Here is a 13946-nt window from a genome sequence, read left to right on the forward strand (position 1 = left end):
AGTGTTGAAGGCTGAGCTGTAGTCAATAAATAGGAGTCTGACATAGGTGTCCTTGTTATCTATTGTTCCAGGGTTGGGGGCAGGGCCAGGGGAATGGTGTCTGCTGTGGACCTGTTGCAGTGGTAGGCAAACTAGTGAATCCAGGTAGTCCAGGGGGCTGGAATTGATTCGTGCCATGACTAACCTTTCGAAGCACTTCATAATGATGGATGTCAGAGCCACTGGCCGATAGTCATTAAGGCACGCTGCTTGGTTTTCCTTAGGTACCGGGATGATGGTCGTCGTCTTGAAGCAGATAGGGACCTCAGATATTTGTAAAGAGAGGTTGAAGATGTCTGTGAATACCTCCGCCAGCTGATCTGATTTGGCAGGATCTGAGTGCACGTCCGGGTACCCCATCCGGGCCAGTTGCTTTCCGTGGGTTGACCTTCAAGAAAGCTGCTCTGGCGTCTGCAATGGTGACCCCAGATACAGGTTCATCCAGGGCTTCCAGGATGGAGGGCATGCTCTCACTGACCTCTTGCTCAAAACGGACGTAGAATGCATTGAGCTCATCAGGGAGGGGTGCATTGGAGCCGGCGATTTTACATGCTTTTCATCTTGTAGCCTGTTATGTCTTGTAGACCTTGCCATAGTCGGCGGGGGTCGATGTGGCTAGTCTGGGACTCTAGCTTGGTCCAGTATTGTCTTTTGGCATCTTTGATGGATCCCCTTAGATCGTATCTGGCTTTCTTGTATAGTAAGAAGTCAAACAACACCAGGTTAAAGTCCAACAGGTTTATTTGGTAGCAAAAGCCACTAGCTTTCGGAACAGGCTGTTCCTTTGTCAGATGGGTGGGAGTTCTGATCACAAACAGGGCACAAAGACACAAACTCAATTTACATGAATAATGGTTGGAATGCGAGTCTTTACAGCTAATCAAGTCTTAAAGGTACAGACAATGTGAGTGGATGGAGCATTAAGCACAGGTTAAAGAGATGTGTATTGTCTCCAGACAGGACAGCTAGTGAGATTTTGCACATCCAGGCAAGTTTTGGGGGTTACAGATAGTGTGACATGAACCCAATATCCTGGTTGAGGCCGACCTCATGTGTGCGGAACCTGGCTATCAGTCTCTGCTCAGCGACTGCGCTGTCGGCATCTCCACATCATTTCTTGTATAGATCAGTGTCGCCTGACTTGAACGCCTCAGACCTGGACTTCAGCAAGCAGTGGATATCCCTCTTCATCCACGGTTTCCGGTTGGGGAACACACAGATTTGCTTCTTTGGCACACATATACCTTGTTTACTATTAAAGATGCATTGGGGAGACCAAGCATAGATTGGGTGATTGCTTTGTGGACACCTCCATTCAATCCACAAGTGTGATCCTATGTTTCTGGTCACTTATTTTATATCCCTGCTCCTCTCCCATTATGAGCCATCTGCCCTCAGTCTCCCATGATGTCCCAGTGAAACTCTATGAAAGCCGAAGAAACAACACTCCTCTTTCAATATAGCATTTTACAGCTTTGCAGACATGACATTAATTCAGCACTTTCAAGTTTTTAACCACTGCTCCCTTTTTTTTGGTAATGACTATGTTATCGTCGCTTACTTCCTCTGCACCAATGGTCTTCAACCTTTTGAAACACAAGATCACTTTTAGTATCAAAATGCAGCATGAGACCTACTCTTAAAAATATGCACATACGCATAACACTCACCGATTCATGGTGCGACACCTGTGCTTGCACACTATCTGAGAGAACTGTGCAGTCTGTGTCGTAGTTTGAGACAATTATTCTCTCACAGTCCACCAGATGGGCACCTGTGAGATGAGTGTGATACTTGGACGCGATGATTTTCCTCATGGAAAAAAACCATCTCACTGAGTGAGGTGTGTGGAGCCAAAGTAGGCCTTCACTTGAGTGCACAGGATGTCAGAAAAAGATACTTCTCTCTGTTTACAAGTTCCCAAAAGTCTTTTTCCTGTGACCTATCTTTCAGCTAAATATCGTTTTGCATGGTGATTATTTCCATGTCAAGTCCACTGCTCTATTCGGGCACCTGCTGAAATTTTGCTGTCAGTTCTCCAATGTCCACTTGAAGAAAAGGATTTCAAACAAACATACTAATATGTTCCATCTTGTCTAACTCCTGAAATCATCTCTTGAACTCCTTTACCAATTTGTTCAGGTGTCACCAAATTTGTTTGGGTGGAACCCTTTCTGTTTCACCTGTTGTTGGATTTTCTCCAGATTTGGGAAGTGCTCAGTAATTCTGTTCTTTAACTGGGAGGACCACAGGCCCAGTTTCAGCTTGAGCACATTCACTGCACTGATCATGTGTGACAAGCCTCTGTCCCTCACTGCAGTTCATGGTTCAGCTCATTCAATTTTGCACTTGTGTCTGTAAAGGGATCAAGTTATATGAGGGGGAAGGCGGAATCAGGATATTGATTTGATGATTAGCTATGATCAAAATGAATGGCGGAGCAGGCTCGAAGGGCCGAATGCCCTACTCATGCTTCTATTTTCCATGTTTCTATGTAAGAAATGCTAAATCTAGCAACCACGCATTATCTGACAACTCACTGTACACCTCATTTCTTGATTTAAGAAAGGTGACAATTTCAGGGAACAGATTTAAAAAATCACTGGAGGACTTTTCCTCAACTTAGCCACCTCACATCTGCATGAAGGATTAGCTCACTGTATGTGGCATCAAGCTAATCGAGTAGTGATTTGAATAGCGATGTTGCAGAGCTTTGGCACGAATTGAGTTGACGATCTTGTCAATTACTGTCATTACATGAGAAAAGTCAATATCTTTGCTCATGAGGGCTTGTTGCTGGCTAACGCTGTTGTAATTTACAAAGGAGGTGAACTCAGGATTATTTTGCAAAGTGTAACAAAGCCTGCTTAGACACCCAGCATTGACGATGCACCATCAGTTGTGATTGAAACCAGTTTCTTGATTGGAATGTTTTTCTCAGTCACATGCCTTTTAAATTTGTTGTAGACATCCTCGCCTCTTGTCATCTCTTTGAGTGACCAAAGAATGAGGAAGTTCTCCTTTGTTATTGCATTTTTAAATGCCATTTGAATGAAAACAATCAGCTGGGCCATATTCTTCATGTCTACTGACTCATCAAACTGCAGTGAGAAACATTCACAGCCTGATAAGTCTTGGCATATTTGCTGAGACACACCCTCTGGCTTTTGTTGCAGCATCAAGCGGCATGCTCTTCATAGCCGTCATAATTTCATCTTTGTTTTTAAAGTCTTTGAACAAGGTGTTGGCAGCAACCATTATAGCCTCCTTCATAACTTGGCTATCGGTGAACTGCTTCCTATGTTTTGTCAGAAAATGGCTAATGCGAAAGGACATTTGTTTGCTTACCTTGCCTTTAGCCACAGGTTTTGAAGAGTTAATGACTGTTGAGCTTGTAACATTCCTTTTAACTCCCCAAATTTCTTTGTCCAAATGACACTGTTTAAAGTGAAATTTTCTTGAATATTTGTATGCATTGCGTTGTGATGCCCTTCCAAATTAGCTCTTTTACTCAAGGCTGCTCCCTGTTGACAAATAAGACAAATGGTCTTGCCTTTGATATTCGTAAAAGGAAATTCACTTTCCCATTCTTGGTGGAAATTGTGTTTTTTGCCCTTTTGGAGGTCCTTGGCTCCTTGCTTACCATTTTGTCTTCACCCAGCTTAGTCCGCATTTTGCCACCTGCAATTCGGCAGTCAATGAGCTGATTTGTTCATCATAATGAGAAGCTCGAGTTCCACACATTATTGGCCGTGGTTCAGCAACTGATGAACTGAGTAACTTGTCATCATCAGAATCCCAAGTTATGAGCATTTTTGGCGCAGTTTGGCAACCAGTGAGCTGATTTGCTCGTCATCACAAGAAACCAGAGTCACGCGCATTTTCAGCAGCTGTTCAGCAGCCAATGATAATTGACTTTTTGAGATTCTAGGATCAACTGGCTCTAGACACGTTTTTTGTTTCTTTTCTTGACCCGTCTCTATCCACTTTTGACCATCACCACCCTTTTGTCATTTAATCACTCCTGCCTTCTACTCTAATACAGGCCTTCCTTTTCTTCACCCCTTCCCTGTTTCTCGATTTGTTTAAAATCTTGTTTAAGATCTGTGACGTATTCCAGTTCTGATTAAACTTTCACGCTGTATCTCTCTATAAAGATGCTGCCTAACCTGCTGAATATTTCCAACATTTTCTGTTTTCATTCCTTTCCTTCTCTTTCTGCCCCTGATTTGACTTAAATTCACCCTGTTTTAAGTCTATTTCAATCCTTAAATCTCGTTCGTTCAGGAGGTATTGTGTTGCCCATTATTGACCAAAGTCCTAGATGTTCTGTTAACAGCTTGCATTTGCAGCAACTCTGGACAAAAATAGTTTGAGGGTGCAGCAGAATATTTAACTGGGCATGTTGTGAGAGCCCTGTTCTGGATTGTTAGCATTAACATTATGAAAAGGCTGCTAACTTCACTCAGTGATTTAGACTTTATCACTGTATTCTGTACTCCTGAACCATGTGTACCTAGTTTTATCCCTAACTTATGAGTCAGTCGGTCTCAGCTTGGCTAGAGATTAGGGCACTGTAATTTCAGCAGGGGAAGAGAAAACCAACTTGGGAATTCTGTCACTAATTATTAATCAATGATTTCATATTTACATTTTCATTTGCAGATACTAGACAAGAACATGGTCATTTCAACAGTAATATATGTTCCCTGATAGTAAATGAAATTAATTGCTTGAGGAAACTAATGTCTGCTGTCATGAAATAAGAAAAAGGAGGTGCATTTTGCAGTATGTTAAGCAAGTTCTACATTCCTGTTCATTGTATACAATTGAAAATCAGCAAGTTAGAAATACTAGCATTTACACAATGTATTAGGAAACCAAAGGTAGTTTTAAGGGATATGTATGGAGAAATATTAGAATTAAGATTTAGCTTTAGATGGGTTTAATTTTGTGTTTCTTTGCCTGAAAGGGACTTATGTTTATATGTGCGGGGGGTGGTTAAATTCCACACGTGATGCTATGGAGAGCTATGATGTGAAGAATAAATATAGTTGCTTGGCAACCAGAGGCCCACTTCCCAAAGAGAGAGCTTTTTGTTCTTCAGTTTTTAGGTGGAAGTCAGTGCATTTGGTGACAGGCAGTTAGAGAGCAAACATCTCTCTCAGCTTTTCTGGAAGAAAAGCCATACATTGGAGTAATGGTTAAGAAAGTCATTGCCAGAAATCTAAAGAAGAGCCATTTGAGGAAACTAGAGAAATTAAGAGATGTTTCCAGGTGGTTTGAAGTTCAAGGAGCAAAGAGGAACTGGGAGCAGAACAGCGTACTGTTCATTTCGAGTCACAAAACTGAAAAGTAGCTGGCTCGTGAGAAGTCAGAAATATATCTCATGTTCTAAGATTTGTGATATCTTACTGCAGTTTGTGAGACGTTAATTGAAATAGTTGTGGAGCAATCGGTGGCGGAATATCTGAGTTTGTGTGCAAAAGCAGTCAAGACAAAGAAATCCTAAAGGGGTTTGCAAAATGTTGGAGTGGATTCACTGGTAGAAGTGGAGCAGAAGGCCTGTTCAAAAGGGTCCTTTGGAAATCATGAAGTAGAATCAAAATGCCACCTGCGTCTGTAAAGTCTTCTTACCAGAGAAGGTTTTAAAAGCATGTTTTTGGGAGTGGAGTTTGGAAACTCACAACCGTCATCTGGGGATTCTGAGAAGTCCACAGACACTAACTTGGGTTCAGAGAGGAATGTGTATTTGACCACATCTTGTGTGTTAAAAAAGAACTTCATGTGTTAATGAGACCATTTTAGTTTCAAATGTACTTTGTCATTGGTATTAATCTTAAAATCTGTTCTTTTTTTTACTCTCAGAGAGGAGTAAAGGAGTATTGTATTATAATCCAATTCTCCCATGTTTAATAAATGCTTCTTTCTTGTTGTTTAAATGAATTAGATTCTGTTCCTTCACGTTTGGTAAAAAGTTAAAGTTGTGGTCTTTTGAGCTAGGGTTCCATTTTGAGATCTTCCCACCCAGTTATAGCATCAATTGGGACTGTAACAACTGTTAAATAAATAACTTGCTGTTGTTAAATAGTTAAAATTTTCTATGATTCTATGATTAACTTTCAAATTCTGAAATAGCATGCAAGAGCAAAAAACTTGTTAATATTTGAGGAGGGGAAATAAATTTTGGATTTAGTGTGCAATTTGGAGATCGATTTTGAGAAAAACCCCAGGAGCACTTTTACCACGTGCGTGCAGTTTCCTGTTTATACTGAATTTAGAACGAGAAATATTTGAAACAGCTGCTCACGTTACATTTACAAGTTGGCAATTCAGATTTTAATCTCATGGGACTGAATAAATTCCAGCTGATTTTCCAGCAATACTACATTTTAAAATGTAGTGCAGCAAATTTCTTTTTAAAGGATATTTTACAGATAATTATCTAAGATTGGAACTGTTTTGAGCATCTGCGCAAATTCTTAATTTAAGTATCTTAGTAGCAGTTGAAGGTAATCCAAGATGTTGCGATAGTTTGGCACCTTCTGAAGTTCTGGTGGCTGTTTGTTGGCTGTGTTCTGATCCTCCCCCTTCCCCCAATAAGGTTTTCAGTGTTTAAATGGGTCTGCTCCACACGTGGCAGAATGCAGCATTACAGTAATGTTGATAGTTAACCACAAAGCAGAAGCATTTAGCACGGACTAAAAATCGATGCAAAGCATTCATCAATGAGGATTTTTTTTATTGAGTGGCAAGAACAACTTAATTTTTATTGATATACCTCTTTGCTCCAATTTACTTCAATGTTCAGGGAGGTGCGGTTGGGGAGAAATGGAGTGGAAGAAATCAAACGTCACCCTTTCTTCAAAAACGATCAGTGGACGTGGGACAACATTCGCGATGGTGAACACCTTATAGATACTTTTATGATATGGTTTATGTTGGGAATATATGATTTATTTAAATTTCAGAAATATGACTGAGCAATATAGTCAAATTTTGTTTGCATAAGTAACTATTTTCCCCTTTGAAAATGTTCAATAAAACTTGAGAGTGTATGTAGGCAAATAAGCTAAAGTAACAACTTGCTTAATATTTATCACAATGCAGTGAATTTCAAAATTTTCTATGCTAGAGATCGTTGTAAATGTGAAGATGCTGACAGACAATCTCTTCTCATTTCCGATTGGCAGCATCTAGTATCCAAATGAGTATAATAATGTTGCAGAGAAAACTTGTATTTTTATATACTGACATAATAACATGCTAGTAAAACAGATACAGAAATGTACAGGAATCTGATGAAACATATATGTTTTTTGTGGACATTTGAGAATACCTCTCAAATCCCCTAAGTTTATTGACCTTGTTTTGAAGGTCTAGACTTTAATTTTATTTTAGTGCGATTCTCATTTAAAAATTGCATTTTTTACATTGTGCATCACAATCATGAACTATATTTTTTATTATAACTCATGTATTCCCCAAAATTCTGTCCACTGAACAAACAGGTATTGTGGAGGATCTGTTTTGCTCTTAGGTGTATTGCACTTGGTAATATGATGTTCATATTTGAAAATTATTGTCATTTATTATTTGCAGACTGATTTTAAATCATAGAGGTTTACAGCATGGCCCTTCGGCCCAACTTGTCCATGTCGCCCTTTTTTTAAAAAAAAACCCTAAGCTAATCCCAATTGCTCACATTTGGCCCGTATCTCTCTATATCCATCGTACCCATGGAACTATCTAATTGCTTTTTAAAAGGTAAAATTGTACCCACCTCTACTACTAGCTCTGGCAGCTTATTCCAGGCACTCACCACCCTCTGTGTGAAGAAATTGCCCCTCTGGACACTTTTGTATCTCTCCCCTCTCACCTTAAACCTATGCCCTCTAGTTTTAGACTCCACTACCTTTGGGAAAAGATATTGACTGTCTAGCTGATCTGTGCCCCTCATTATTTTATAGACCTATATAAGATCACCCCTCAGCCTCCTACGCTCCAGAGAAAAAAGTCCCAGTCTATCCAGCCTCTCCTTATAACTCAATCCATCAAGTCCCGATAGCATCCTAGTAAATCTTTTCTGCACTCTTTCTAGTTTAATATATCCTTTCTATAATACGGTGACTAGAATTGCACACAGTATTCCAAGTGTGGCCTTACCAATGTCTTGTACAACTTCAACAAGACATTCCAACTCCTGTATTCAATGTTCTGACTGATGAAACCAAGCATGCCGAATGCCTTCTTCACCACTCTGTCCACCTGTGACTCCACTTTCAAGGAGCTATGAACATGTACCCCTAGATCTCTTTGTTCTGTAACTCTCCCCTACGCCCTACTATTAACTGAGTAAGTCCTGCCCTGGTTCAAAGACCTAACACTCCAAGAATGCAACTTTGATTGTATTATGAAGTTCAGTGTTGGTCTCCTAAAGAGGCAGTAAGTAAATTAAACTGGGTGTGGAAGTTAAAGATTTTTTAATGTAATGCTGTTTGTCAGCACTAACTTTCTATTGTGTTTTGTATGAAGTGGTATGTGTTACAAAAATTATTACAAAAATGTCAAATCCATTGAATCTAGCGCTTTACATTTTTTTTGGGTTCATGTTCATGGTAATATTTAAAAGCATGTGGCCATGATGATTAATTTTATGCTAACTTTGAATAGAATTACCTCTCAGAGCATCTTTATACAATAATTGTGTTTTTAAATGTTCCACATATACCTTCTTATTTGTTAGGACTAGATGTTTGAGAGCAACAGTTTTTGGAAAATTAATTAGCTGACATTTAGGTAGGGGAATTAGGAAGATTTTGTTTTTTTCCAATGTCAGTTTACTCAGGATTGGGTGTACTCTTGAAGTAGGTTCTGTTTTTGCAGTGTGACAGAAATCTGAGTTTGATAGTTTACAGTGCAAAATGAAGGATGGATTTCTGACTGAAAGAAATCTCGATTGTTGCTGTAGATTGCCTTGTTCAACTGAAGAGGTACATGATTCCCAAGATACAATCAAAAATTTGCTTTTCTTTGAGCCTCTTTTGCACTGAAAGTGATGCAGTGGTCAAACACGTGATACTTGATGGATAACATTAGAAACCATCATTTACTTAACGAGAAAGGGAGGCTTAGTGGGATGTACAATTTTAGCACCATAGAAATCGCAGTATTAATGGAGGCTGTTCATTGAATTTATGCTTCTTCAAAGTGCATTTGTTATTATAGACTGTTAGTGAGAAAATGAATTCTATCTAATCTTAAAAGAAAAAAACTTTCAACTGGCATGAGTATAAGTATGCATATTAATTATTTACAAAGAGTGATTGTCCCACAAATCTTGGAACAGGTCCACAGTAAGCAATGAGGATTCCAACTTCAAATCCACTTGAGAACTGTTCCAAAGGTGTAGGGGCTTTGGGAAACTACATTACAAACTGAGGATGCAGATGATTGCCAGCCCATAGAGTAGTTTTAAGTAACAAGGAGTTCCGAGATTGCTTGATTGTTGCAGCTTCCATTGTTTCCCATGAAGCTTCACCAGGGCAATCATTATGGTGATATTCTCGGAGTGACAATTCATGGAGGGAAATGCGACCTGAAATTTGAAAAATTCAAATGTACTTTTTTCAGATGCTTTCCTTTATGCTGAACATTTTCAGCAGCAACCACTCCCCATGAATATTTTTTCCCCAAATACGAGCATACAAATTAGGGGCGGGTGTAGGCTACTCGGCCCCTCAAGCCTGGTTCACTTTATAATAAGATCGTGGCTGATCTGGTTGCAGCTTCAACCCCAGATTCCTGCCTATCCTGTTAACCTTTCACCCTCTTGTTAATCAAGAATATATCTAGCTCTGCATAGGTTTAAAGTAATTAGCAAAAGAAGGAAATTTGATGTGAGGAAAAACCTTTTTACACAGCGAGTAATTCAAATGTGGAATGCTCTGTCTGGAAGTCTTATGGAGGCAGGTTCAATCAAGGCATTCAAGAGGGCATTTGATGAGTTATTCAATAGAAACAATGTGCAGAGGTGCAAGGCAAAGGTTGGAGAATCGCATGAAGTCTTGATGCTAATTTGTCAAGCAAGTGCAGACATGATTGGCTTCCTTCTGCGCCATAACAATTCTGTGAACTTCTTCACTCAGGTTAGTGAGCCTGTGGAATTCTCTACCATAGGAGGCTTTGAAGGCCAAGTCACTGAATATATTTAAGAAGGAAATGCTTTCTAGACTCTAAAGGCATCAAGAGGTTATGGGGTGAGTGCGGGAGTATGGTGTTGAGATAGAGGATTGACCATGATCATACTGAATGGCAGAGCAGACTTGAAGAGCCGAATGACCTACTATTTTCTATGTCTATGCTTCTATGATCTAAGTGCTACGCCAGTTAGCATATTCCATGGTTGCAATAACAGGGCACTAATATCCTACTAAAGGTAAATGTTTTATATCTAACAGATTTTAGGCATAGCTGTAAAACACTAACCTTTAAATTGTATGATTGACATGTAATTTAAGAGCAATCTAACACTTGCTTCTGATTTAGTGGGGGGAAAAAGAAATAATAACTGATACTTTTTTTCCAATATGTAACACACAGCTGCTGCCCCTGTTGTGCCTGAATTGAGCAGTGACATTGATACAAGTAACTTTGATGATATTGAAGATGATAAAGGAGAAGTGGAAACATTTCCAACCCCAAAAGCCTTTGCTGGGAACCAGTTACCTTTTGTAGGATTCACTTATTTCCGAGACAGTCAGTGAGTATTGTTTTTGACTTTCACCTGAAATGAAATAGAAATTTATTATGTGGGGCAGATTAACTGTTTAGTTTTTTATTTCATTGCCTTTTTTACTGTCTGTGAGTTAAATTAACATTTATAATTTATTTGGTAAAATTCTTGATGAGAATTAAAAATTCCATAAGTAGTTTGTGTTCCAGTAGCAGCATCTCATTGCATAAGAACAATGACGCATCTGATACTTGAACCAGAAAAATCGACCAGCGACTAACCTGTAATTGGACTTCACCCCTTTCAATAGCACTAATAGAGGGAGCCTTTCTGTTGTGCAAGGCTGAGTGTATTAGCTGAAGTGTTGAACTCTATGCTCGAGGAGTATAAAAAGTGCAAGAAGCTACTTAAGAGGGAAATCAGGAGGGCTAAAAGAAGACATGAGGTTGCTTTGGCAGACAGAGTGAAGGAAAGTCCAAAGCTTCTATTTTATCCCTCACTATCCTTTTGCTCCTAACATGTTAGGAGCAAAAGGATAGTGAGGGATAAAATTGGTCCTCTTGAAGACCAGAGTGGTAGACTGTGTATGGAACCAAAAGAGATGGGGGAGATACTAAATGGTTTTTTTGCATCTGTATTTACTGAGGAAACGGGCATGGAGTCTACGGAAATAGGGCAAACAGGTAGGGAGGTCATGGAAGCTTTACAGATTAAAGGGGAGGAGGTGCTCGCTGTCTTGAGGCAAATCAGAGTGGATAAATCCCCAGGACCGGACAGGGTATTCCCACGGACCTTGAGGGAAGCTAGTGTTGAACTTGCAGGGGCCCTGGCAGACATATTTAAAATGTCAGTATTCACGGGGGAGGTGCCAGATGATTGGAGGGTGGCTCATGTTGTTCCGTTGTTTAAAAAAGGTTCCAAAAGAAATCCGGGAAATTATAGGCCAGTAGGTTTGACGTCGGTGGTGGGCAAGTTATTGGAAGGTGTGATAAGGGATAGGATCTACAAATATTTGGATAGACAGGGACTTATTAGGGAGAGTCAACATGGCTTTGTGCGTGGTAGGTCATGTTTGACCAATCTATTAGAGTTTTTCAAGGAGGTTACCATGAAAGTGGATGAAGGGAAGGCGGTGGATGTTGTCTACCTGGATTTCAGCAAGGCCTTTGACAAGGTCCCTCATGGGAGGTTAGTTAGCAAGGTTCAGTCGCTAGGTATACATGGGGAGGTAGTAAATTGGATTAGACACTGGCTCAATGGAAGAAGCCAGAGAGTGGTTGTGGAGGATTGCTTCTCTGAGTGGAGGCCTGTGACTAGTGGTGTGCCGCAGGGATCGGTGTTGGGTCCATTGTTGTTTGTCATCTATATCAATGATCTGGATGATAATGTGGTAAATTGGATCAGCAAGTTTGCTGATGATACAAAGATTGGAGGTGTAGTGGACAGTGAGGAAGGTTTTCAAAGCTTGCAGAGGGATTTGGACCAACTAGAAAAATGGGCTGAAAAATGGCAAATGGAATTTAACGCAGACAAGTAGAACGTACAGGGTAAATGGTAGGACTCTGAAGAGTGCAGTTGAACAGAGGGATCTGGGAATACAGGTACAGAATTCCCTAAAAGTGACGTCACAGGTGGATAGGGTCGTAAAGAGTGCCTTTGGTACATTGGCCTTTATAAATCGGAGTATCGAGTATAAAAGTTGGAGTGTTATGGTAAGGTTATATAAGGCATTGGTGAGGCCGAATTTAGAGTATTGTGTACAGTTTTGGTCACCTAGTTACAGGAAGGATGTAAATAAGGTAGAAAGAGTGCAGAGAAGGTTCACAAGGATGTTGCCGGGACTTGAGAAGCTGAGTTACAGAGAGAGATTGAATAGGTTGGGACTTTATTCCCTGGAGCGTAGAAGATTGAGGGGAGATTTGATAGAGGTGTGTAAGATTTTGATGGGTATAGATAGAGTGAATGCAAGCAGGCTTTTTCCACTGAGGCTAGGGGAGAAAAAAACCAGAGGGCATGGGTTAAGGGTGAAAGGAGAAAAGTTTAAAGGGAATATTAGGGGGGGCTTCTTCACGCAGAGAGTGGTGGGAGTGTGGAATGAGCTGCCGGATAAAGTGGTAAATGTCACTTTTAACATTTAAGAAAAACTTGGACGGGTTCATGGATGAGAGGGGTGTGGAGGGATATGGTCCAAGTGCAGGTCAGTGGGACTAGGCAAAAAATGGTTCGGCACAGATAAGAAGGGCCAAAAGGCCTGTTTCTGAGCTGTAATTTTTTATGGTTCTATGGCTAGTCTCCAGTCAGCTTTATAGCAATATGGCATTAGGTGGAATTTGCCACACAAATGCATGCGCATGCTGGGGACACTTTCTTCGTTGTCTTAATTGTTCAAAAAATGGGAGTCTACCGATCCAAATTTCTTGCTCATAGAATCATGGCACAGAGAAGCAAACAGTTTTTTGAAAGAGTTATCCAGTGAGTTCCACTCCCTGCCTTTTTGTCCATGTTTGGGCCAAGGTTGTAAAGAGGTCTGGAGCCAAGCAGCCCTGAGAAAAAGAATCCAAGCTGACCATGGTCAGCAGGTTAGTTTACTAAGCTAGTGTCACTTGATGGCACAGTCAATAACAACGTCCCCTGCTTTGCTGATGGGTTTAACGATCGGACTGGATGTGTCCTTGTTTTGTGGAAAAGACGTCAGTGGGGGTTAGAGATGGATCCTGCAAGTTTTTCCTTTTGATTTGATATATTCAATTCCCTCTCAAATGAAATGAATCTGCCTCACCCATCTTTTCAATATCAGTTTAGAATGAATGTTAGCAGTCTATTTTGACTGCAGTGACCATGCACTACCACCAGGTGTAATTGCATCGCAATTTACATTAAATAATTTTCTGTATACTAATCCCCCCCAACCGCCTACAGATTTTAGTGCATTTACCACTGGTCCAACTCAGCCCTTCTCACTCAAACAGAAATTAAAGCTGAAGCATGTGTAATCATCTTGGGCCAAAAGTATCAGGTCAGTGGTCCATCTCCACCCCCCACTGAGGTCTTTTCCACAAACACGGACACATCCAATCCAATCGTTAAACCCCAACAGCAAAGCAGGGGAAGTTGTTACTGACTGTGCCATCAAGTGACACTTGCTCAGTAAACTAACCTGCTAACTAATGCT

General features: G+C 40.3%; 1 protein-coding gene across 12 annotated transcripts in view; it reads left to right on the forward strand.

Moving 5' to 3' along the window:
- The window catches only part of rock2a (rho-associated, coiled-coil containing protein kinase 2a), a 193398-nt gene that overhangs the window by 102244 nt on the left and 77208 nt on the right, over window positions 1-13946 (forward strand). For all 12 annotated transcript variants that reach the window (XR_013497786.1, XR_013497787.1, XM_078213128.1 and 9 more), the window contains 2 exons: window positions 6851-6942; window positions 10642-10801. Coding sequence is in view for 10 of the 12 variants with exons in the window: in XM_078213128.1 (XP_078069254.1) it covers window positions 6851-6942; window positions 10642-10801 (252 nt within the window). In the remaining 2 variants the exon portion in view is untranslated. The remainder of the gene's footprint in view (window positions 1-6850; window positions 6943-10641; window positions 10802-13946) is intronic.

This window comes from Mustelus asterias, chromosome 5 (genome assembly GCF_964213995.1).
Source record: "Mustelus asterias chromosome 5, sMusAst1.hap1.1, whole genome shotgun sequence".
Lineage (NCBI taxonomy): Eukaryota > Metazoa > Chordata > Chondrichthyes > Carcharhiniformes > Triakidae > Mustelus > Mustelus asterias.